The sequence below is a fragment of the Mobula birostris genome, chromosome 16, assembly GCF_030028105.1.
Source record: "Mobula birostris isolate sMobBir1 chromosome 16, sMobBir1.hap1, whole genome shotgun sequence".
Lineage (NCBI taxonomy): Eukaryota > Metazoa > Chordata > Chondrichthyes > Myliobatiformes > Myliobatidae > Mobula > Mobula birostris.
Window position 1 is genome coordinate 61187751 of NC_092385.1, and position 26021 is coordinate 61213771.

Below are 26021 nucleotides of genomic sequence, written 5' to 3' on the forward strand. Positions count from 1 at the left end.
CAGCATCTACATAATCTCTTGTCTCCAAGCTTTTGGGAAGAAAAAAGCCTAACATTGGTCCTTGAAGGGATAGTCTAATTACTTAACTCTACTTCAGCTGAACTATAAGAATTAAAATAAACTTAATGCTACCATCTCCAGAGCAGCTTCTCCCTAAACCGAGCTGGAATGCTGCTCAGATTTGACAGCACTGGAATGTGCAGCCCAGGTTGACGTAAGGCGAAGTGGTGATGTCATCGCGCACAGGCGTGCATCCAGGCAGGCTAATAGGCACCCGAATCAGGCCCAGCGACCGGTATGGTACCCTTACCTGCTGAGGGTCGTCGTAGTAAATCCCGATACAATTCAGCTTCGGTGCGATGCTGGTGCTCTCTGTAAAGAGATGGCCCGCCTCCCGGTACGGGCCTTGCTTGTATTTGTAGGCCAGGGTAAGGGCGCCGAAGGGTGATGGACCGGAACGTACCGACACCTTGGCTAACAGGCCGGAGTACAAGGCCAAAGCCAACAGGGTAGCGAGCAGGAGGAAGGTCAGGAGCAGGATGATCAGGGCCAGGAGGCTCAGATCCGACATTGTGAGGAGGGAGCTGGTGGAACAGTGGAGGGAAATCCCGGGCGGAGCGACGCGGCGCGTGCTGGGGGCGGCGGTTGGAGGAGGTGACGTGACGGGCGGGCGGAAGGGCGCGAGGTACCAGGTGACGGTGGCGCGAGCTGGCCCGTGACCCGTGACTCCATGCCGTCGGGGGGGGGGGGTTCTGAATGGCTATCCTCTCAACCCCATTCTCCTACCTTCTCCCCATAACCTTTGATCAACCTCTGCTTTAAATATAGCCAAAGCCATGGCCTTCACAGCCATCTGTAGCAATGAATTCCACAGATTCACTACCATCTGGCTAAAGAAATTCCTCCTCATCTCTGTCCTAAATGGACGTCCCTCTATTCTGAGGTTGTGCCCTGTGGTCCTAGACTCCCTCACTCTTGGAAACCCTCTCCACAGAGGATATTGCTTTATGGGACATTCTCGCTGGAGGTCTGTGCCTAGTGGTGTTCTGCAGGGATCCATACTCGTCGACTGTTTGTGATGCATATGAATGACCTGGATGAGTAAGTCTGCAGACAACCTGAAGATGGATAGTGTTGTGAATAGTGCAGAAGACAGCCAAAGGACCCGGCAGGATATAGATCAGTTGCAGATATGGGTGGAGAAATGACAGGTGGAGCTTAATCTGGCGAAACGTGAAGTCATGCATTTTGGGAGATCACATCTAACAGTGATGTGCTGAGTGATCTAGGTGTCCCAAGACCTCAGCTCCCTGAAAGTGGTTACAGAGCTTGATAGGATGGTAAGAAAGCAAACAGCGTTCTTGCCTTGATTAGTGGAATCCTGATTCTAGGCTCTTCCACTAGAGGAAACATACTCCCCAAAGCTCTCAGGATCTTGTGAAGAGTTTGGAGTTCAATTCTAGCATCCTCTGTAAGAAAGTTTGTATATTCTTCCCATGTGCTTATGGACTCCCTCTGGATGCTCCAGTTTCCTCCCATGTGCTAAAGAAGAACTGATTAGTAGGTTGTTGGTCATTGTATATGGTCCTGGGATTAGGCTAGGGTTAAATAGGTGGGCTGCTAGGTGTTGCAGCTCAGTGGGCCAGATACTACGCTGTATCTGAATAAATAAAGTTACTTTTCACTCTTCTAAACTTCAGCAAATACCTTTCCTCTTAAAACAAATTGCCCTGTCCAGGCACTAGTTTAATAAATATTCTCTGCATTGCTTTCAAAGAGTTAAGATCCTTCCTTAAGTAAGCTAATACAATGCAGTATAGTCAGATCTGCTGTCACCAAATCCCCATAAAACTAGTTAAACCTACCTACTTCAATGTTTAATTTCTAAATACTTGCTGTATCTGCTTGCTAGCCTTTTGCAAATTATGTAGTAAGACACCCACTTTTTTCTGCATCTCAAAGCTCTGTAATCTCTTATTTAGAGAATGTGCTTTTTATTGTTGCCAAAATAGAAAATTTCACAATTTCCTGAATTATGACCCATTTCTCAGATCTTTACCTAACAAGTTAATTTGTATCTCTTTGTTCCTTGTCTTGTGTTCTTTTCATGACATATCTCCTACTAATCATTTTTCAATAGCAAATTTAGCAACGATCCCTTCATCCACAATATTTATATGAACTGTAAAATGTTGAGGTCCCAGCACCAATTGTTACATCTTGCCAACCAAGTAAAGACCCAATTTATGCCTGTTTCTGTTAGCAAGCAATATGTTACCTCCTATTATTTTTTTGTGTTAATCTTTGGTAAGGCATTTTATTTATTTTTATTTTAGAGATACAGCACAGAATAGGTCCTTCGAGCCACCCCGCCCAGCAACCCCCCCCCCCCAATTTCACCCTAGCTTAATCACTGGACAATTTACAATGACTGATTAACCTACTAACCCATACATATTTGAACTGTGGGAAGAAACCAGAGCACCTGGAAAAAACCCATGCATTCCACAGGGAGGACATACAGACTCTTTACAATGCCATCAGAATTGAACTCTGACTCTGACATCACCAAGCTCTGACAGTGTCGCGCTAAACACTACTGTGGTGCACCTTGTGGCCAGACTGGGTAAATCTGGCAATTTCTTGCCCAAAAGGACATCATTAAACATGAAGTTTGCAACAAACCAGTAACTTCATAGCTAGTGTTAGTGATAGTAGATTTTCTTTTTAATTCTGTATTTATTTGAGTATTTGAATTTAAATTCCCTAGCTGCAATGGTAGGTTTGAACTTGTGCCTCTGGATCAATGGTCCAGAAGTCTAACAGCTGGCCTAGTAAGATTACCATTATGCTGCTGCGTTTACTGTTCTTTCTCTGTGACTCCTCCCCACTCCTTTTCTAATTCCCTTTCCCATTTCTCTGTTAACCCATGGTTTTCCCATTCCCCTTCCTTCTTCCCACACCAGATCTTTCCATCTCTGAACATTTAGCTTTTCTATCACACCCCTGCCTCCTTCACTTTGGGTAAGTTTCCTGACAGTTTGATCATTGTATTTCATACGGCTAAGAATGCCATTTTATTTCATGCAACAGGAAGGTAGAATTGATTAACATGGTATCACGGTCCACGACAAATGCAATCTATAATAAGAATGGATTGGGTTAGTCACTCACTATGATGCTTTTGCTAGGAGCAATCTTTAATAAGAATGGATTGGGTTAGTCACTCACTATGATGCTTTTGCTGGGATAAGCAATCTTATTTATATTTGGAAGGTGTTTATCCAGTCCCTTTACTGACAGCAGAACAAAAAGTGAGCATGGGCTTTTCTCCAAGTTCAGTGCTGTACACTTAAAACAAGTTTGGCATGAATTCTGTTGAAATCATTTCAGAAGTTGGTATTTTTGGTGTTGGATTTTATTTCTCAAAACTGAACAAGAAGATTAAAGTGATGTGCAATAATGAATTTCATGTTGAACAGGCAATATTTATTCACTGTGCCAATCAATATACAAAGCAGATTATGTTGATCCAGAACATCCAAGTAGCTGCAAAATGGACTGGCTGAATATTTATTTTTGAGTGTATGTTAGTGATTATCATGTGTGCAAATAAAAGGTATACTTAAATAATTCATCATTATAATTACATCATCTGCAGTAGGTTTAATAACAAAACCTCAGTGCTTCAAAGATGCTTGGAAATTAAACAATTAAATTTTAAATGCAACAAACAAAATAAGGTACATTATTCCAAGAAACACTGTATTTGTTTGGGTACAGTCTGATTAAACTGTAACAACATGAAAGATTAAATATCAATGATTTCAAATAATGATGTGTACCAAAATAGCAGTTTTTACAATGTACCATCAGAACTGTCATGAGCAATCCCAGGGATAACTTTGTGTGACTCATATTATTAAACAAATCTGAAATTATGCATGCATAAAATAAATGAAGTTTTCAGGGTATTTTGAGAAAGTCAGAAAAGCATGCAGGATCATAGGGTTATAAATAGAAAACAAAAGCAAGCAAGTTGTGTTGGAGAAACTATAAAACCAGTTCAGCCACAAACTGGTGTTCATTTCTGGGCAGTATCCATTAAAAGGGTGCACAAGTGATTTACTAGAATTATTTGGATCTGATAGACTGGAGAAGCTTGGGATGTTCTGCATAGACTAAAGAAGATCAAGATATAATTTGGCAGATGTATTCAATATCATGCAAGTTTCAGACAGAGTGAAGGGGTGGTGTTCCTATTGCCGAAGGGTTGATAACCTGACAGCGCAGATTTAAATTGCTTAGTTAAAAAAAAACATTTTCCTCGTGCCTCCTTTTTGGTGAAACAAGTCACTGCTTGAATGGATATGGAAGCAGATTCAATCATGGCTTTCAAAATAAACTGGATATGTATTTGAAAGTTTAAAAATATAAAGAGCAAGAAAAGAACTGTGGAAAGAGACAAATTGCAACTACTCTGACAAAAACCCTAGTGTCAGTATGATGAGCTGAATAACCTGTTATGCAGTAATGATTCTTTTACTTAAATCTAATTAGCTTTTTTGTATCTTTATATTTGTTCTTGCAAAGCAGTAATTATTGAAAATCTCTCATTGAACAAGTATCTCACATAAATTAATTGATTCATTACTTAATTATACATCCTCCAAAATAATAGATCTATTGAACAGCAAGTTCTTCTGAACATGATGAGGTTCAACTATCAAGTTGCATTTTAGTTTTTAACTGCAAAATAGTTACAGCTGATTATTGTCATTAACAATGCATTGATGGAATGCTGGGTAGTGGAGACAATGTGGTAATATCAGTGTAGATGCTGGTTTTGGCATGACCTAAAGCCTTACAGCTCCATGACTTTTTTTATCCAGTTTACATACACTGAAACTCTGATAAAGATCCCAGGATGATTTAGCCGACCACACCCACGGCCTGGAATAATGACTCCTTCAAGTACCCAGCAGTCATTGGTGAAGCAGGAAAGGGGCCCACCATAATCACGCTGAAAAACACAAGAAATAGTTTCAGGTTTCAGAGAGCATCCTGTAATGTTTACTACTTGTTGACACTCTGACACCTGATAAAATATTCTTTTTATATGGGTTATGAGCCCCCACAGTTTACCTAGAGAAGTATCCTCTCAAATTAAAATTATGGCTTAAATCAAAATTCAATTCCCTGTGTCTATTGTGACACCTGGAATCCACTAATTCTGCATACCTATGCCTCCCACAATCAACAACTCAACTACTCTGCAGATCACTTACTGGCCTCAATACGCTATTCAGGTGGAATATTAAATGTTGACATGTATGGCTTAAGCTGGCTCAAAGTTAGCTTGGACATAATGAAGTATCATTGCACTGTTCTTTTAGACCTCTATATAAGAGAGTCAGAATTACTGGCTCAGGCAAGAGTTTAAATCCCATCATATCGAGCTGGGAAGCTCAAAGTATTTAATTACGTCTTGAATAAATTACTAATATCATTTCTGCTTGTTTCAAAAATTAGATAAATACTTCAGAGGAACCACTATTCAGCACAGTTGGGAATCGACAATAAAAACTGGCTTTGCTAGTGATGTTTCATCCCATTCATAAATGTAAAAAGCTTGTTAAGGATTAATAGTACCCAGGATATGGGGTACAAATTATAACACGAGATAGAAAGGGCATATAAAATGAGTACTGTTACAATAGTCAAGGGGGATTTCAATGTATTGGTGGATTGGAAAAATCAGCCTGGTACTGGATCTCAAGAGAAAGAATTAGTAGAATGCCCACAAGGTGGCTTTTTAGAGCAACTTGTGGTTGAGCCCACTTGAGAAAAGGCAATTCTGGACTTGATGTTGTGCAATGAATCAGATTTAATTAGAGAGCTTAAGCTAAAGGAACCCTTAAGAGGCAATGATCTTAATATGATAGAATTCACCCTGGAGTTTAAGAGGAAGAAGCTAAAATCAGAAGTATCGTTATAACGGTTGAGTAAAGGTAACTATTGAGGCACGAAAGAGGAGCTGACTGAAGTGAAAGGAGCAGGGATGACAGTGGAGCAGCAGTGGTGAGAATTCTGAGGATGAAGCATCAGTTCATCCCAAAGAAGAAGCATTTTAATGGGAGGATGAAGCAACTGTGGCTGGCAAAGGAACTTAACGATAGCATAAAAGCAAAAAAGGTGTACAATATAGCAAAAAATAGTGGGAAACTTTTAAAAGCCAACAGAAGACAACTAAAAAATAGGAGACCAAAGGTGAAACATGAAGGTAAGCTAGCCAATATTATAAAAAAAAAAGGATACTATAAGTTTTTCAAGGATACAAAGAGTGAAAGAGGCAAGAGTGGATACTAGACTGCTGGAAGGGTAGTATTAGGGAACAAAGATATAACGGACGAACTGAATAAGTTCTTCACTGTGGAATACAACATGCCAGAATTTCAAGAGAGTTGGGCAAAACTGTGTATAATCGCTATACTGAGAAGAAGGTGCTTGGGAAGTCAAAGGTCTGAAGGTGGACCAAATGTACTATACCCCAGCACACTGAAAGAGGTAGCTGAAAAGATTGTGAAGTCATTAATAGTGAACTTACAAAAAATATTATATTCTGGAATGGTTCCAGAGGACCCGAAAATCGCAAATGTCACTCCAATCTTTAAAAAGGGAGGGATGCAAAAGACAGGAAATTATAGGCCAGTTAGCCTAACTTCAGTGATTTGTTAGCTGTTAAGAGTCCTTTATTAAGGATGAGGTTTCGGTGTACTTGGAAGTACATGGTAAAATAGGCTGAAGTCAGCAGGGCTTCTGTAAAGGGAAATCTTGCCTGACAAATGTGTTGGAATTCTTTGAGGAAATAATGGGAAGCATAGACAAAGCAAAGGCAATGGATGTTGTTTACTTGAATTTTCAGAAGGCTTTTGACAAGATGCTGTACATGAGGTTTCTAAACAAGATAGGAGACCATGGTATTACAGGAAAGATAGTAGTATGGATAGAACTTAGGCTGACTAGTGGTCGGTGTTGGTTCCGCTACTTTTCACACTATATGTTAATAATCTGGATGATGGAATCATTGTGGCCAAGATTGCAGTTGATACAAAGGTAGGTGGAGGGGCAGGTAATGTTGAGAAAGCAGGGCGTCTGCAGAAGGACTCAGGCAGATTGGGAGAAGGCGCAATGAAGTGGCAGAGTATACAGTGTAGGGAAGTGTATGGTCATGCACTTTGCTAGAAGGAATAAAGGCATTGACTCTTTTCTAAACAGGGAACAAATTCAGAAAGCCGGAGTCCCAGTGCATAATTCCCTAAAGGTTAACTTGCTGGTTGAGTCCTTAATAAGGAAGGCAAATGCAATTTTGGCATTCATTTCAAGAGGATTAAAATATAAAAGCAAGCATATAATGCATAAGTTTTATAAGGCATTGCTCAGTCCACTTTTAGACTATTGTGAGCAGTTTTGAGCCTCTTATCTAAGAAAGGATTTGCTGGCATTGGAGAGGGTCCAGGGGAACTTTAGAAGAATGATCCAGGGAATGAAAGTTTTAGCATATGAGGAGCATTTGATGGCTCTGAGTTTATATTCACTGAAGTTTAGAAGAACGGTGGGGGGGGGGGGTGGATCTCATTGAACCTACTGAATATATCGAAAGGTATGCATAAAGTGCACATGGAGAGGATGTTTTCAATAGTGGGAGACCATAAGGTGTAGGAGCAGAATTAAGCCATTTGGCCCATCGACTCTGCTCTGGTATTTCATCATGGCTGATCCAATTTCGCTCTCAGCCCCATTCTCCTGCCTACTCCCCGTATCCCTTCATGCCCTGACCAATCAAGAATCTATCAACCTCTTCCTTAAATTTACATGAAGACAGCCTCCATAGCTGGCTGTGGCAAAGAATTCCACAGCTTCACCACCCTCTGGCTGAAGAAATTTCTCCTCATCTCTGTTCTAAAAGGATGCCCCTCCCTCTATTCTGAAGCTGTGTCCTCTGGTCTTAAACTCTCCCACCATAGGAAACATCCTCTTCCCATCCATTCTATCAAGGCCTTTGACCATTCAATAGGTTTCAATGAGGTCACTCCTCATTCTTTTGAATTCTGGTGAATACAGGCCTAGAGCCATCAAACACTCTTCATATGACAAACCATTCAATCCTGGAATCATTTTTGTGAGCTTCCTTTGAACTCTCTCCAGGTAGGGAGAGTCTAAGACCAGAGGGCACAGCCTCAGAATAGAAGGACGTGCCTTTAGAATCAGAATCAGAAACTGATAGCAGAACTGATATAAGGTGGAATTTCTTTAGCCACAGGCTGGTTGATCTATGTAATTCATTGGGTACATTTAAAGTAGAGGTTGATAAGTTCTTGATTAATAAGAGTCAAAGGTTACAGAGAGAAGGCAGGAAAATGAGGTTCAGAAGAAAAATAAATTAACCATGATCAAATTGCAGAGCAGACTCAATGGACTGAATAGCCTAATTCTGCTCCTATGTGGTCTTTATTTTACTGATAAAATATCTGAAGTCTGCTCAGTGCTATTTCTTCATATCTCTGAATTCTGAGATATTGAAACACTTAATTAAATCTCTAATGCCACCTACATGATCTGTGGTTTGGCTTAATATTAAGGAGTCTTTATCTGCAGTTTGCTTACCTCACAAGCTCCTGCTCCCCGTATAACAGTTCTAGCACAGATCTCTGTCTCAGCCACGCGGCCTCCGTAGTACTCATTGCATTCCTTGTTACTGATTACTGGCATTTTCAAGATATTTAGAACATCATCATTGCCTGTGCCTTCAAATTAAAAATAATAAAAAAAACATGAGAGCCAAGGAGATGGAACATTGGGTAAATGAAAGTTATAGCACATAGGCTCTGCATGGATACACTAACAGTATCCAGGAAGGTTTCATTAAAGGTCCACATATTTCCAGCTTTGCAGGGATACGCAGACTCATTTCATTTTGCCTGGAAGCACCAGATTGCTCTATTGTTTGTATTATTTTACAGATTTTAATTTCAACTTCCTGACGTGAAAAGTGCTGCAATTACTGCCTGTTCCAACATTAAGAACAACACAAGCACAAAAAATCTGCATATGTTGAAAATCCAAAGCAGCAACAGCAGACACATAATTTTTGAGGAACTCAGCAGGCCAGGCAGCATCTATGGAAAAGAGTAAATATTTGATATTTCAGGCTCAAACATTAAACATTTCATGTTTAATTCAGAAAAGAGTAAACATTCGGCCATTCATCAGGACTGGAAAGAAAGAGAAGTCAGAGTAAGAAGGTGGGGGGAGGAGAGGAAGTACAAGGTGGTAGGTGATAGATGAAGCCAGGAGAGGGGATGAAGTAAAGAGGTAAAGGGCTAGAGCACAGGGAATCTTAATAGGACCTACATCGGGTCTCACTAATATACTGGAGGCCACACCAGGAGCACAACAGGTGAAGTGTCGCCTCAACTGGAAGCACTGTTTGGGGCCCTAAATGGTAATGGTCGGTGAGATCCAATTGGGAGACCGCTTCGCCAAGCACCGACACTCCTCCCACCATAACAAGCAGGATCTCCGGGTAGCCACCCATTTCAATTCTACTTCCCATTCCCATTTCGGCATGTCAGTCTGTGACCTCCTCTACTGCCACGATGAGGCCACACTCAGGTTGGAGGAGCAACACCTATATTCTGTCTGGGTAGCCTCCAACCTGATGACGTGAACATAGATTTCTCAAACTTCCGTTAATTGCCCATCCCCTCTCCTTCACTATCCCCTATCCCCATTTCCCTCTCTCACCTCATCTCCTACCTGCCCATCACCTCCCTCTGGTGCTCCTCCTCCTTCCTGCCATGATTTTCCATCTTCTTCTATGAGATTCCCCCTTCTCCAACTCTTTATCTCTTTCACCAATCAACTACCCAGCTCTTTACTTCACCCTTTCCCCCTCCCAGTTTCACCTATTTCCTACCATCTTGTACTTCTTCTTCCCCTCTCTGCGCCTTCTTACTCTGACTTCTCCTCTTTCTTTCCAGTCCTTATGAAGGGTCTCGGCCTGAAATATTGACTGTTCACTCTTTTCCATAAATGCTGCCTGGCCTCCTGATTTCCAGCATTTTGCATGTGTTGCTTTAAAGGCAGCATATTCAAGGCGTCGAGTTTATTGTCATGTGCACAAGTGCGATGATATACAGATACAATGAAAAACTTGCACAAGTGTAGTAAGTGGCCAGTTTGATGAAGGTGCCTTGTGCTTCTGTTGTTTATAAGATCAAGGAGCAAGATCATTGTTAGGATTTAAATACGTACCATCATCACTAACTATCTCAGTTTGAATGGAGAAACTGGACCGATATAAATCCTCTTACTTAAACTGTGAGCTGTTACAAACAACGACTAAGTATTTATCTAAAGCATGATAAATGTGAGTTAAATTTGAACACTTGCTCAAAAGTTGGAAATTGCCCTTACCTTGCGTCTCACCCCATCCTGCTATCTCACATTGGGTCCCTTCAGGAACAATGTACCGTTGAGGGGGCAGACAGATCACAGCAACTCGGCTGTTTAAGACAACTGCTCTGTGTAGACAGAAATCAGTTTTAAGTTATTGAGGAGAGAATGGTGACCTGGTTTTTAAACATAGAGTGGTTTGTAAACAGTGAAAATCAAAATTTGAGGAAAGTGGAGATTCAGAACAGTGAAATGAAGTTTTGGTTTTTTTTCTGTGCAATATTGATTGTTCATGTAATCTTAGAGCATTAAGCAAAATATCCAGTATTTAGTAATTAGCTAGTCAGCTTATAAAGATTTGGAGACTAAAAAGCTGATAAAAATAATACTGTAGACTTATAAAATAAAAACAATGAACTCAGTTGACACCATTTATGGAGTCAATCATATAACAGTGAAATGGGCTATTTGGTCTATCAAGTCCACACCTTTTATACTTAGCCATACACCATTACCATTTTTATTCTCCCCACATTCCCATCAATACTTCCACTCACCTACATACTAGGGACAATTTACAGAGGCCAATGAACCACCAATCTACCTGCCTTTGGCACCTGGGAGCAAACCGGAGCACCATGTGGAGAAGTCACGTAGTCACAGGGAGAACATGGTAACTCCAACACAAATCCCACCAGAGGTCATGATTGAATATGGATTGCTAGGGCTCTGAAGTAGCAGCACGAATTACTGTACCGTTATATCTGAGAGAAACAGTTAATGTTTCAGATGGATAACCTTATATCAGTCTGAAATTTTAACACTCTTTCAGTCCACGATGCTGCTAACCTGTTAAGTATTTGCAGCAGCTTGTGTTTTATTTTTCGGTAGACCAAGATACGATATGGGATGTTGTATAACTATACCTCAGTCCCTAGAATGCAAGACTGCCTTCAGTAGACACCTCTACTTCAAAACACTTCATCATCAGTGAGCTGCGCTGCAACTTTTCACTACCAAATACAAAGGAGTGGGTGAACAATGTTCTCTGAAGGCTATGCATGGCTCACGGAAATATCTAGTTGATTATAATGGAAGGGAATAATTGCACAAAACCATAATTAAACCATAACTACAGTTCTGTGAGCAAGGAGCATAAGGTAGATTTTCCAGAATGATACCTAGACTAAAAGTTGAATTACAAAGAGAAATACCATCCCTGCAATTTAGATGGTTAAAGGATTTTTAGGATTAGCAAACCTGAAATTCAAATTCATGATTGTTTAATGTTAATTCCAGAATACAAGTGTAAAGGAGAACAAAATATTTGTTACTCTGGATCTGATGCAGCACCAAACAAACACAATAAGATAAAGAACCCAATAATTAAAAAACACAATATACTGTAAATACATAAGATAGCTTATAAACATTGACTGTATATCCATAAAGTGATGCTAGGCACAGGAGTGTCTATACATGAGGTGACTGACAGAAAACGATAAAAGTAATGGTGGTGGGGGGGGGGCGGGTTAGTGGGTGATCTGCCTTATTGCTTAGGGAAAGTAACTGTTTTTGGATCTGTTGGGCTTGGCTTGGATGCTACATAGCCTCCTCCCTGATGGGAGTGGGACTAAGACTAGGAGACTAACGTAAGGTTGCAGCCAGTTATTCCATAAGACATAGGAGCAGAATTAGGCCACTTGGCCCATCAAGTTACCACCATTCCATCGTAGCTGATTTATTATCCCTCTCAACCCCATTTTCCCATCTTCTCTCTGTGATCGTTGACACCCTTGCTAATCACAGCAACACTATAACCACTTTGCATTACAATGGACGTTCTATTTGTTCTAATTGAGTTTTTTCTTGTATAATTTGTATGTAATTTTGTTTACTTGTGAAAGTACCTAATGCTACGGTGATGCTGCTATAAATCTTTAATTGCACCTGTGCACACATGTACTTCTGCATTGGACAATAAACTTGATTTTTTGATTAACACAGCAGTTGTTCAATAACTGAGCTTGGCAGGCTGCCCCAGTGGTAGATTCCATTCGGTTAGGGCAAGAAGGTGAGTCACATGACTTGTCTTCACTCTCACTAATGATCCAATCTTCCCTCCAACCCCAACAGAAATATATTTTCTGGTTCCTTACTGTTTAGATCAAAGACTCGTAATCTGGACTATGTCCTTGTATATTTCCATGATATGTGTATGAGTGTTCATGTGCACACATCTTTTATATTTATCTTTATATGTAAAATACTGGCATTGTAGCTGAAGGTTGTCTGGAGAGGAATTTGTACCCAATAGATTGTTGTACAGAGAAATGACTGCAATATAAGGCTGAACATTCACACTACTTGTGATAAATATTGTGTTGTGTCTGGTTTGGGTTAGAACCTCTGCCTGTCTGACATGTTATTTACATCCCAAGGGAATGCCTCTCACTGTCAGAAAATGATCTCATGTACTATATTGCATCTGTAAAACTCTGCAACTACTCTACCACTCACATCGACACTGATGAAATGCTTTGAGGGGTTGGTCATGACTAGACTGAACTCCTGCCTCAGCAAGGACTGGACCCATTGCAATTTGCCTATCGCCACAATAGGTCAACGGCAGACGCAATCTCAATGGCTCTCCACACGGCTTTAGACCACCTGGACAACACAAACACCTACATCACGATGCTGTTCATTGACTATAGCTCAGCATTTAATACCATCATTCTCGCAATCCTGATTGAGAAGTTGCAGAGCCTGTACCTCTCTCTGCAATTGGATCCTCGACTTCCTGACTGGAAAACCACAATCTGTGCAGATTGGTGACAACATATCCTCCTCACTGATGATCAACACTGGCGCACCTCAGGGGTGTGTGCTTAGCCCACTGCTCTACTCTCTCTATTCCCATGACTGTGTGGCTAGACATAGCTCAAATACCATCTATAAATTTGCTGACGATACAACCATTGTTGGTAGAATCTCAGGTGGTGACGAGAGGGTAAGATATGCCAACTAATGGAGTGGTGGTGCAGCAACAACCTGGCACTCAACATCATAGTAAGACGTAAGAGCTGATTGTGGACTTCAGGAAGGATAAGACGACGGAACACATAGCAATCCTCATAGAGGGATCAGAGGTGGAGAAGGTGGGCAGCTTTAAGTTCCTGAGTGTCAAGATCTTACCTGGTCCCAACATCGATGTAGTTATAAAGAAGGCAAGACAGCAGCTATACTTTATTAGGAGTTTGAAGAGATTTGGCATGTCAAAAAATACACTCAAAAACTTCTATGGTTGTACCTTGGAAAGCATTCTGACAGGCTGCATCACTGTCTGGTATGGAGGGGCTACTGCACAGGACTGAAAGAAGCTGCAGAAGGTCGTAAATCTAGTCAGTTCCATCTTGGGCACTAGCCTGCAAAATACCCAGGACATCTTCAAGGAGCGGTGTCTCAGAAAGGCAGCGTCCATTATTAAGGACCACCAGCACCCAGGGCATGCCCTTTTCTCACTGTTACCATCAGGTAGGAAGTACAGAAGCATGTGAGCACACACTCAGCGATTCAGGAACAGCTTCTTCCTCTCTGCCATCCGATTCCTGATGAATGGACATTGAATCTTTGGACACTACCTCACTATTTTTACTATACAGTATTTCCGTTTTTGCATTTTTTTAAAAAATCTATTCAATATACATAACTGATTTACTTGTCTTTTTTTAATTTATTTTTTTTCTCTCTGCTAGATTATGTATTGCATTGAACTGCTACTAAGTTAATAAATTTCACGTCACATGCTGGTGATAATAAACCTGATTCTGATTCTGATTCCAACTACAAGAAGACAGTTACTTTGTTTTAGTAAATTTGTTCCAAGAAATTTTAAATAAACTTACGTTCAATATAATTTTAGTCTTTGCATTGTTAAAATATTTGGGTAATTCTTTACATTCACTTGTTTATTGCTTGAATTTTAACTATTTTAGGAATGAATCCTATATTTTGCATGCATTATTTGAGTTATCGTAATTGATAACCATTGATATAAGTTAATACTGTATTCCCAGATACTGTATCTTAAATTAACTTCTCCTGGTTGAATACATTTGAACATGAGCATAAGAAAGAGAGAAGTAGGAGCAAATCCCTCGCAACCCACCCACCCCCACCATCCCTGATGTCAATCAGATCATCTTTTTCTTGCACAAACTCCAAACTCCTTGATTAACTCAGTAACCAAACAAAAACACACTGTTGAATGAAGATGGAACAGACTTGCTGGTGAAAGTAGATTTATTTACTGCTTTTATTAGTTTTTGAAAATGGAGATTTTAATGCTTGATTATCACCTACTCAAAAATCACTAAGATTCTGGAACAAAGTTCCATAAATGGCAGGTCTGTCATGTAAGAAACATTGAGTAGATAAAGTCTCAATTCTCCTACAATTTAGAAGAATGAGGGTTGGCCCCATCAAATTGTGCACAATTTTTATAAGGCTCGCGTTAGAACTGGGGAGGATTTTCCCTGTGCTGTCAAGTCAACAATGGGCAATTATCTCAACTAACAGGTAATCATTTAGAATGGAACTGAGAAAGTGCTAATTTTTTGGAATTCTCTAATATAGAGGACTGCAATCAAAACAGAGATGAATCAATTTATGGATATTAAAGATATGAAGATAGAGCTGGTAAATAGTGTTTGCGGTAGATCAGCGAAAATCTTGTTGACTGTGTGCAGCCTACTCCTGCTCCTGTTGTGTTCTTGTATTAATAAATACTTGATAGGTAACACTGTTTCAAATCATTATATGTATATATAAACAGCATCACTGTTCTGTCTACTCTAGTCAAAACAACAAGTGTTCAGTGTCAATGAAAAGAGAAACAATTAATGTTTGCTCCGGAGATACTGTCTGATTTGCTAAACTTTCCCAGTGTTTTGTCTATATTTCAAATTTACAGCATCTGCAATTTTTTTATCAAATGTTCACAGCAATGATCTCCTGTAGCTACTGTTAACTGCTGCAGTCACTTTTAATTCACAGCCTTCAATTTTTAAAGCACATTATCAAACAGCATTTGCAGTTCGATATATACTGTACCATATTATAAGGTTATACAGCATGAAAACAACCCAACTTGTCCACTTTGACTATTTGACCCATATCTGTGTACCTATCCAAATTGGTAAATTGTACCAGTTTCTACCAATTCCTTTGGCAGTAATTTTCATATATCTACCACCTTTTATGTGGAATAATTTGATGTACAGTATGTGGGACAGGACTGATGCAAACTGTATTTCCTCGTAAACCTCCTTTGTTATGTAACGAAAAAACCTACCTGATAAACCCAATTTGTTTTCAGCAAATCATCCGGGCATTTTCTAATCAGTCCTCTGAAGAACCAACTCATTTAAAACTCAACTTGTTCACTGATGTCCATCAGGAAAGGAATTCTGCTATGCTTATTTGGACTGGCATATAGATGATCCTAAACTCCCTTTGTAGCCTACCAAGCCAGTCAGTCATACTAGTTCACCAGACAGATTAGTTGTGTAAGGAAAAGGCTCGATCCACGTTCTCAGGAGCTAATATATATAGAATGAATTTTTAAACAAAGAAATAAATTATCGCACAGGTTACCTTTCCAACTCCAACATGATCAAATTAGATCCTTTTGGTCCACAGACAGCCCTCTGTATGGAAATTACTTGTTTGTCTGGGTCATTAGGCCCGGGATTTTTCAGGATAGTTCCCATCCAGGCTGTATAGCCCCTGAACTCAGTGTAACTAGAATATAAGACACAAAATGATTTTTACATTTTATGTATTATCCATGGAATGATTTAAGATGTTCATTAAAGGGCAGTATTCTTATCCTTCTGATCATTTGAAACTGAGTATTTGAACATAAGTACCTCAGACTAAAGTTACCCAAATCTATTGCACCTAGGAGATGATGAGAAATTGGAAATTCAGCCATTTCTGCCTGTATAGTTAACAAGCAAACCACAGGTTATACATTAGACACGTGGCATAGCTTTACAATCAATAATTGATATTAGGCATTGAAGGGAATAAACAAAGCAGAGATCTTGTCTAACCTAACGAATTAAATAGATAGGATTTTAATAAATGAGTAAGAATCAATTTCCACTAACAAGTGGTTCAGAGACAGAAAAGCATAGATCTAAAGGTAATTGCCAAAATGTAAATAAAAATTTGAGAAATATGGTGATCTAGGATGCACAAGTTGAATAGATTGAGACAGCAACTTCAGTGACAACTTTGTAAAGAAAATTCACAAGAACATAAAAAGGATAAATTTTGTGGCACATGAAGAAGGGGCAGTGAAGCAGGGTTAATTTCAGTATTTCTTTCAGAGTTAGAATGGGCTGAATGGTCTTCTGAACTTCATATATTTCTCCATGATTGAAACAGAAATCGGTTTAGCAATGCAGCAAACAGGCAGACCTCTTACTTGCTTGTTCCCTTTCTACCAGAATCTTACTTTCATTCTGGGGCAAAAATTTTAAGGATTTTGTTGGTGAAATTCTTCAATTCCCATTGGGCAGGTGCAGGAATTGTAGGTTTAGAAATTTATGATTTATCCTTTACAGGGACATGCCCCTTGCAGGTGAACTATGTCAATAGTGAGGAGAAAGGTTTTTAGGCCACTGAAACATACAGATCTGAAGGAAATATGGCTGGCTCATGAACAAGCCCTTTCATATTACTTACCACCCCCTTGTGCTTCAGATGCAAGCCTACAAAATAATGCAAGATCAGTGATGCTAACCTTGAGGACCGTATCATTGAATAATCTCCTAAAATGACACAGTTAGCTGACCATTTGTAGACAACATTGATGTTGCAAATTTTACCAAGTTGTGTGGTATTGAGCCAAGGAAACAAAAGGATTCATAGTTTGAGCTTTGGTCTAGGTCAGGTTTGGGAACTCTAGATGATCAAAGTACCACTGCTGGAGTAAAAGTGGAAAATCAGTAAATGACATCAGTCTGCAGGCTAACTTTCTACCTGGCAGTGTAACAGTTCTGGATAGAAGGGTGGGTCTTAAACTGCACCCCATTCCAATATCCCCTCCCTCATTCTCTCACAGGAATCCACAAGCCACCATGCTTCAGTGAGGATCATCCTGCTGCATTTTGCCTCTCTGGAAAGAGAGTTGGATGGCTTGTTGGTGTTGTTAACCAGCTGGCCGTTGCTTATTTCTCCTTCCATTCTCCAGCTTTGGTATTTTGGTCAACAGTACCTCACATCCAGTGCAAGTATTTTTTGATGCTTCAGTGTTGTTTTACAGCTCAGCTTTGCACATTCCATACCCTGTTTCAGTGCATAGGGCAAACCTGGTATACGTTCAAAGATCCATTACAAGAGTTCAAAGCAAGATACAGTTACATCATACCAGGAGGGAAAACATTGCTTTGAGCTGATGATCCAATTCCTGCTTACAAGAGTCCCACCACAAAAATGTCCCCCTTCCCTGAAAAAGAAATTAAAACAAATTAAAAATTACACATTGAAGAAAATCAACAGGACTTCATGAAGGATGAGGTTGGCCCATTAGTAGGATGAAATCTATGAGTGGGATAGCAGTGAGGGTACTGGGAAAGTAAATGATGAAAAGATTCATAGACAGGTTGTTGCTCTAGAGGTAGCCTTAGAATTCAAGAAGATGCGGTAATATTAACCAGCTATCCACCTCTACTCTTCTTCCTGACATGTCCAGAGATGGTGAAAACTCTGTTTGATTTTCTTATCATTGGCTGCCCACATGCCAATTCTCATGATTTTCTACCTTTCCACTGCAGTTCTCATGCTGTTCTAACTGACTGCAGAAAATGCTGGAAATTCTTAGCAGGCCAGACAACATCTGTGGAGAGAGGAACAATTTGAGAGCGATGGCCTTGTAATGTTTACAGTGCTTTTATCTCTCCACAAATGTAACTTGGACTGCTGAATATTTTCAGTTTTCTACTTTTTATTTCAGATTTCTAACATATTCAGTATTTTGCTTCTGGCCATTGTGTTATGACTAACATAAACACAAGAGATTCTGCAGATCCTGGAAATCCTGAGTACACATTCAAAATGCTGGAGGAACTCAGCAGATCAGGCAGCATCTAATGAGTGGAATAAACAGTTGACATTTCATGCCAAGACCTTTCATCAGGACTGGAAAGGAAACGGGAAAAATCAGAATATGAAGCCATAGGGAGGGGAAGGAGTATTAGATGATAGTCTTGATGAAGGGTCTCAGCTTGAAAAATCGACAGTTTATTCCTTTCCATTGATGCTGCATGTCCTGCTGAGTTCCTCCAACATTTTGTGTGTGCATTACTACTATGCAACTTGGATGTCTTTCACCTTCAAACAAATTTTTCTCCCCACCTTCTGTCATTTTAAAACTAATAAATAAGTGCTTAAAACATTTTTTACTAATATCCATTACTTTTCCTCCTACCTCTCTTGTGGAGATTAATTTTCAGTTTCTGCAAGATCTACATTTGAAGATTGCTCAGTTAAATGCAACGAATCTCATTCTTCATGTGCCAAACTCTCATAGCTTCTGCAAATGTGTGTCATGAGAAACTGCCATGGACAATCAAGGAGCTCATTCTAATTCTTATCTTTCTGTTGTCATGGCGAAAGCTATACCTTGAAAGCATAACTTCGCAGGTATGAAGGTTGCAAATAGGCCAAGTATTAAGAGACTGGAATCCCACCACATAGGCTGAGCACTTTGCGAGAAAGTACACAGAACTTGTGGGTGTAAACAATGGCTCAGGATCTCCAGGAATCTTGCTGATTCGGTCAGTACCTGATTGATTACCTGGTGTGAAGACTGACAGTCCAAGGAGAGTTTCCAGGTTGGCCTCTTAGAATCCGACTTTTTGTCTGAAATATCCGGTCAACCCGTTTACCACATGAGTCAAATTCAACTGAATCTGCAAAGGGAATAAAACGCACCATTCAACACAATGTTGACAAAGAATCCAGATGCAAAGAGTGAATTCAGGCAAGGGGTACTCTCCGAAAGAAAAAGACAAATTGAATCAAGTTACATCCACCTTTTCTATCCTTTAACTTAACTGATTCTGCTAATTGAATGCAGTTACATAAATACATACATATATTCTGTGTTAATTCCCACAGCTTGGAACGTGGTCAATACAGCACTTAAGAATAAGTAAAGGAAGTAATTATATCAACCAAGTTCTTCTGTCTCAGAGAAATCCTGTGCATCTTTGATGCTGACTACGATAACTGCTCAGAATGGAAAACTCTATTTCTGATGTAGTGTCTGTTGCAAGGTATGAAGGCACTTCATTGGCAGAAAATATCAGAAATTTTGATCATTCATTAGCACCTGGTAAGGTACCAGAAAACTGGAAGATAGCTAATGTTGTTTATTTAACAAGGAGAAGTCTGGGAACTACAGGCTGATGAGCAGGTCAGTGATGGAAAAGTTACTAGAAGCAATTTTAAGGGTCAGGATTTATTTGTATTTGAAGAAGTCGGGCTGATTAAGAATCATCAGCATGGTTTTGTTCTTGGGAGATAATATCTCACAAATTTAAGTTTTTGAGGTGGCGACCAAGAAGATTTATGATGGTGGTGGACATTGTCTATGTGGACTTTAGAAAGGGCTTTTGACAAGTCCTAAATGGTCACCCAGTCAATGAGGTTAGAACATATGGGATCCAGGGTGAGTTAACAAATTGGATATAAAATTGACCTGGTGGTAGAAGGCAAAAGGTAGCAGTGGAGGGTTGCTTTCAGCAACCATCAACTGTAAACATTGGTTTGCTATGGGGATTGATGAGGTCCTTTACTGTTCATCATAATTAGTAAAGTGATAGTCTTTTGGACAATGAAGAAAGTTCTATGGTTACAACAGGAATCTAGATCAACTGGGAAAGTGGTATTGGAATGCAAGTTAACCCAAGCCAGGGCATACACAGTTAACAACAGGGACCTAAGAAGTGTTGCAGAACAGAGAGACCTAGGAGCACAAGTTCCCTGAAAGCAGTGCCACAGTTATACACAATGGTGAACAAGACATGGTATGACTGCCTTCATCATTCGAGGCATTGAGTAGAAAAGTTGGGACATCATGTTACAGCTGTACAAGAAATTGGTATGACCTGAAATATTGTGTGCAGTTCTGGTTACCACGCTGTAGGAAAGATGTGATTAAGTCAGAAAGGGTGCAGAAAAAAATTCACCTGGATGTTGCCAGGACTAGAAGTCTTGAGTTATAAGGAGAGACTGGCTAGGCTGGAATTGTTTTCCCCAAAGTTTAAGAGGCTGAAAGGTAACCTTATAGAGGTTTATAAAATCATGACAGTAATAGACAGGGCAGATAATCACTATATTTTTCTCAGGATAGGCATCTAAAATTAGAATGCATCACTTTAAGATGAGGGAGGAAATATTTAAAAGTTTTTCCACTCAGAGGGTGGTGGGTATATGGAACAAGATGCCAAAGAAAATGGTTATGGCAGGCATAATAATAATGCTTAAAAGATACTTAGGCAAATACATGGACATGAAAGGTTTAAGGGGATATGAGTCAAACCCAGGCAAATGGAATTAGTATAAATGGCACCTTGGTCAGTGTGAATGAATTGGGTCAAAGAGCTTGTTTCCATAGTGTATAACTCTATGAATCTATAACATCATCAACCCCTCTGCTGTCAAATTGGGCCATTAGTGCAGGAATTCCTAAACCATCAGATGTGCCACCAGAGGGTGAAGCATTTCCTTTGCTCACCGCACCAATGGAGAGTTTTTGATGGAAGGTGATAAGTCCAGGAACAGAACACCTGTGTCAGACATTAAAGAAAATCCCAAAGCATTTTTAAAAGTACATTAAGAACAAGAAGTTAACCAGAGAAAGAGTATGGCCCACTAGAGATCAAATCAGCAGTCTGAGTATGGAGCCAGGGAAAAAGATTAAATCTTATATGATTATATCTCATCTATAGAAGAACACTGTTTTTGGAGAACTTGGGAAGGGTAATAGTAAACCTTCAGAACATAAGTAGATGCCTTGGATCGATAAGTCCCCGGAACTTGACGACGTATCTCAGGTGCTAAGGGAAGCAAGAAAGAAGACTGTTGTGGCACTGAAAGAGATATTTTCAAACTTCACTGACCACAGGTGAAGTGCCAGATGACTGGAGGACAGCAAATCTTGTACCTTTGTTCAGGAAGGGCACAAAGATAAGCCAGATAATTATAGACTTTTGAACCTAACATCAGTAGTAGGGAAATTACTGGAAACAATTCTTTGGGACAGGATTAACCATAAAAAAGTGAAGATTAGTTACAGATGGTAAATATCACTTTATTGGGCATTCCTATGTGACCAATTTAATTATTCAAGAAGTAACAAAATGTTTTAAAGAGGATAGAGTGGACACAGAGAGGATGTTTTCTTCAATGGGCGAGTCTAGTACCAGAGGGCATAGCCTCAGAATACAAGGATGACCCTTTCAAACAGAGACGAGAAGGAATTTCTTTAGCCAGAGGGTGGTGAATCTGTGGAATTCATTGCCAGAGTTGCCTGCAGAGGCCAAGTCATTGGATATATTTAAAGTAGAAGTGGTAGGTTCTTGATTAGTAAGGGAGTCAAAGGTTTCAGCGTAGGCAAGAGAATAGGGTTGAGGAGATAATAAATTAGAGAGGTTAGTGGATATTGTTAAACTTGGATTTTCAGAAGGCATTTGACAAGGTGCCCCACATGAGGCTGCTTAACAAGATAAAGATTCCATGATATTACAGGAAAAATACAAGCATGAATAGGAGATTGACCAGCAGGAGGCAAAGAGTGAGAATAAAGGGGGCATTTTCTGGTTGACTTGCGATGACTAGTGGTGTTACGCAGAGGTCAGTATTAGAACCGTTTCTTTTCACATTGTATGATTTGGAAGATGGAATTGATGGCTTTGTGGCCAAGTTTGCAGATGACATGAAGATAGGTGGAGGGACAAGTAGTGTTGAGGAATAAGGGAGTCTGCAGAAGGACTTGGACAGACAGAGAATGGGCAAAGAAATGCCAGATGGAATATAGTGTAGGAATGTGTATGGTCTTGCACTTGGTAAACGGAATAAAGGCATAGACAAATTCTAAACAGGGAGAAAATTCAAAAATTAGAGCTGTAAAGGGACTTGGGGGTCCTTTTGCAGTATTCCCTGAAGGTTAACTTGCAGGTTGAGTCAGTAGTAACAAAGGCAAATACAATGTCAGCATTCATTTCGAGAGGACAAGAATATATAGTAAGAGCTAAGATGTAATGCCAAGGCTTTATAAGGCATTGGTCAGTCTGTAACTGGAGAATAGTGAGCAGTTTTGGGCCCTTTATCAAAGAAAAGATGTGCTAGCATTGGAGAAGATCCAAAGGAGGTTCACAAGAATGATTCCTGAAATGATGTACGACGAGGGTTTGATGGCAGTGGGAGTCCATACTCACTGGAGTTTAGAAGAATGAGGGGGGATCTCATTGAAACCTATTGAATATTGAAAGATCTAGATAGAGTGGATGTGGAGAGGGTGCTTCCTATAGTGGGTGAGACTAGGACCAAAGGGCACAGCTCCAGAATAGAGGGATGTCCATTTAGAACAGGGGTGGGGGAGTAATTTCTTTAGCCAGAGGGTAGTGAACCTATGGAATTCTTTGCCACAGATGACTGTGGAAGGAAGGCAAAGCAATTGACTATATTTAATACGGAGATTTATAGGTTCTTTATTTGTCAGAGCATCAAAGATTACAGAGAGAAGACAGAAGAATGGATTTAAACATTCCGTCAGCTATGATGGAATGGCCAAGTGGACTTGATGGGCTGAAGGTCCCAATGCTTATTGTCTTAAATTAGCCATGACTGAATGGCGGAGCAGACTCAATGGGCCTAATTCTGCTCCTATGTCTTATGATTTTATGGTCTAGGACAATACAGTTTATATGTATTTTATATGTACAGTTTATATGTATCTTATATATTCTAAATGGACTTTTAAAAAGTTAAAATCTAAAGTCTATCCCGAGCCTTATAGGCCCATCAGGCCGGTGCTTATACCGGTTTCCGTGGCGTGAAGCAACTGAGAGTACGAGACTCCCCCCCCCCCCCCCCCCCGGATAGGACGCCAATCTATTGCGAGGTTAACCCCCAGCATTTGCCGGTACCCATTTTCAGCTGGGTGGACTGGAGCAGTGTGTAGTTAAGTGTCTTGCTCAAGGACACGACATGCTGCCTTGGCTGTGGCTCAAACTCACAGCCTTCAGATCGCTACTCTAACACCTTAACCACTTGGCCACGCGCACACTAAATGGACTTTAATAAGGTCCCATGTAATAACTAGTTTAAAAGATTAGAGTCCATGAGATCCAAGGCAAGTTGTCAAATGGATCCATAATTGGTTTGGTAATAGGAGGCAAAGAGGGATAATGAATATGGGAGAAAGTTTACAGATTACCCAAAAATTGCTGATGTTTCTGACAACAAAGAGGGTAATCATAGGTTACAAGATGATATTGATCAATTGGCAAAATGGGAAGAGTAATGGCAATTAGAATTCAGAAATGTGAGGATACACTAAGGGTAGGATACACACAATGAACAAAAGGGGAATTTGGAGGAACAGAAATTGAGCCATAAAATCCCATTTACACCACATGCACCAAATTTGTTTCATTCACCAAATATCTATAGGGAATTGCCATTTGAAATTTATTCAGATAGTGCACATCAAATTGAACTGCATGCTGGGAAAAAAATACTCCACCTTCCCCCTAATTCTGTTATAAAACTCTGTGATTATTAATCCTTCCACTTATGTAACAACTCCTCTCTGTCAAACCACCTGAATTTTTGATTATTAAATCTTCACATTAAAAAAGAACAATCTCAATTTCCCATCAAATTTCTCACATTTTAATGAGAATAATCTCTTAATCTCTTCCAAAACATTTATTAAATCTGACTAGGTGAAGATCAAACTATTGTAATGACACTGTGGCAATATATTCATTTCTCTCTGCTTCTCTGTTACCGTCCTCAAATCTGAAATTTCCCTTTATAGCAGAACAGGAACATACCCTTTGGCCCACAATACTGTGCCAACCATAATGCCAGATTAAACTAATCTCACCTGCCTGCATATAGGTTACAATCTTCCATTACATGCCTGTATGTGTATCTAAGTGCTTCTGAAATGTTGCTATCATATCTGCTTCTAACACTTTTTCTGAGAATGTGCTCCAAGCACCTACCATACTCTGTATAAAATAACTGGCCTTGCATATTTTCTTCAAATATTTTCCCCTTCTCGCCTTAAATCTATGCCCTCTAATATTTTCACCCCGGGAAAAAGGCAACATTTACCCTGTCTAATTTTATGGGTGGTTTTTTCAGGTCACCCCTCAGCCTTCAATACTCAAGAGAAAACAATCCAAATTTGTTCAACCACTTCTTGTAGTTAATACTCTCTAATCCAGACCACAAGTGGACCTATCTTGCATTGTTTCCCAAGTCTCCATGTTTCCTGTATTGTGGTGACCAGAACTGATCCAAATGTGACTTAACCAAAGTTTTTATACAACTGAAATATGGCTTCCCTACTTTTATACCCTATGACACAGCTGATAAAGGCAAGCATACCATATGCCTTATTTACCACCCAATCTATTTGTGTGACCATTTTCAGGGAGCTATGGACTTGCACCCCATGATCACTGTACGTCAATGCTCCTAAGAATCCTGCCATTTACTGTATTCTTTCCTCTTGCATTGACCTCCCAAAGAGCAACACCTCACACTTGCCCTGATTAAACATAGAAACATAGAAAATAGGTGCAGGAGTAGGCCATTCGGCCCTTCGAGCCTGCACTGCCATTCAGTATGATCATGGCTGATCATCCAACTCAGAACCCAGTACCAGCCTTCCTTCCATATCCCCTTGATCCCTTTAGTCACAAGGGCCATATCTAACTCCCTCTTAAATATAGCCAATGAACTGAACTAAACTCTGTTGACCATGCTCCATCCTCAACTGGCAGGATTTCTTGGTAGCCAACCATTTCAAGTCCACTCCTATTCCCATTCTGACACGTTGGTTATGCCCTCTACTACCTTAAGGCAATTCTGAGGTTGCAGGAGCAATGTCTCATACTCATACTTACTACCTAAATAGCCTCCAACCTGATGGAATAAACTTTGATTTCTCTAACTTCCAGTAATTTCACCCCCCCTTTTCTTTTTCTATTCCCCACTCTGGCTCCCCTCATACCCCTTATCTCCTCACCTATCCATCACTTCCCTCTGGTGCCCTTCCTCCTCCCCTTTCTCCCATGGCCCTTTACCTCCTCCACCTCTCATCTCCATGCTTCTCAGTTCATTCAGCCTTCCCCACCCACCCACCTTCACCTCACCTGGGTTCACCTATCACCTTCCAGCTTGTACTCCTTACCCTCCCCCCTCCCTCACACCTCCTTTTTCTGGCTTCTCCTTCCTTTCCAGTAGTG

General features: G+C 40.1%; 2 protein-coding genes across 2 annotated transcripts in view; both read right to left on the reverse strand.

The window, feature by feature from the left end:
- Positions 1–658, reverse strand: part of LOC140210812 (testis-expressed protein 264) — a 356249-nt gene extending 355591 nt beyond the window's left edge. The window contains exon 1 of the mRNA XM_072280080.1: positions 311–658. Within this exon, the coding sequence (XP_072136181.1) occupies positions 311–571 (261 nt within the window). The 5' untranslated portion in view covers positions 572–658. The remainder of the gene's footprint in view (positions 1–310) is intronic.
- A 2742-nt stretch (positions 659–3400) lies between these two features.
- The window catches only part of mst1 (macrophage stimulating 1), a 91275-nt gene continuing 68654 nt past the window's right edge, over positions 3401–26021 (reverse strand). Inside the window, exons 13-18 of the mRNA XM_072280138.1 lie at positions 19328–19442; positions 17900–17977; positions 16117–16263; positions 10480–10586; positions 8668–8807; positions 3401–5023 (exon numbers count right to left, since the gene is read on the reverse strand). Coding sequence (XP_072136239.1) covers positions 4865–5023; positions 8668–8807; positions 10480–10586; positions 16117–16263; positions 17900–17977; positions 19328–19442 — 746 coding nt within the window. The 3' untranslated portion in view covers positions 3401–4864. The remainder of the gene's footprint in view (positions 5024–8667; positions 8808–10479; positions 10587–16116; positions 16264–17899; positions 17978–19327; positions 19443–26021) is intronic.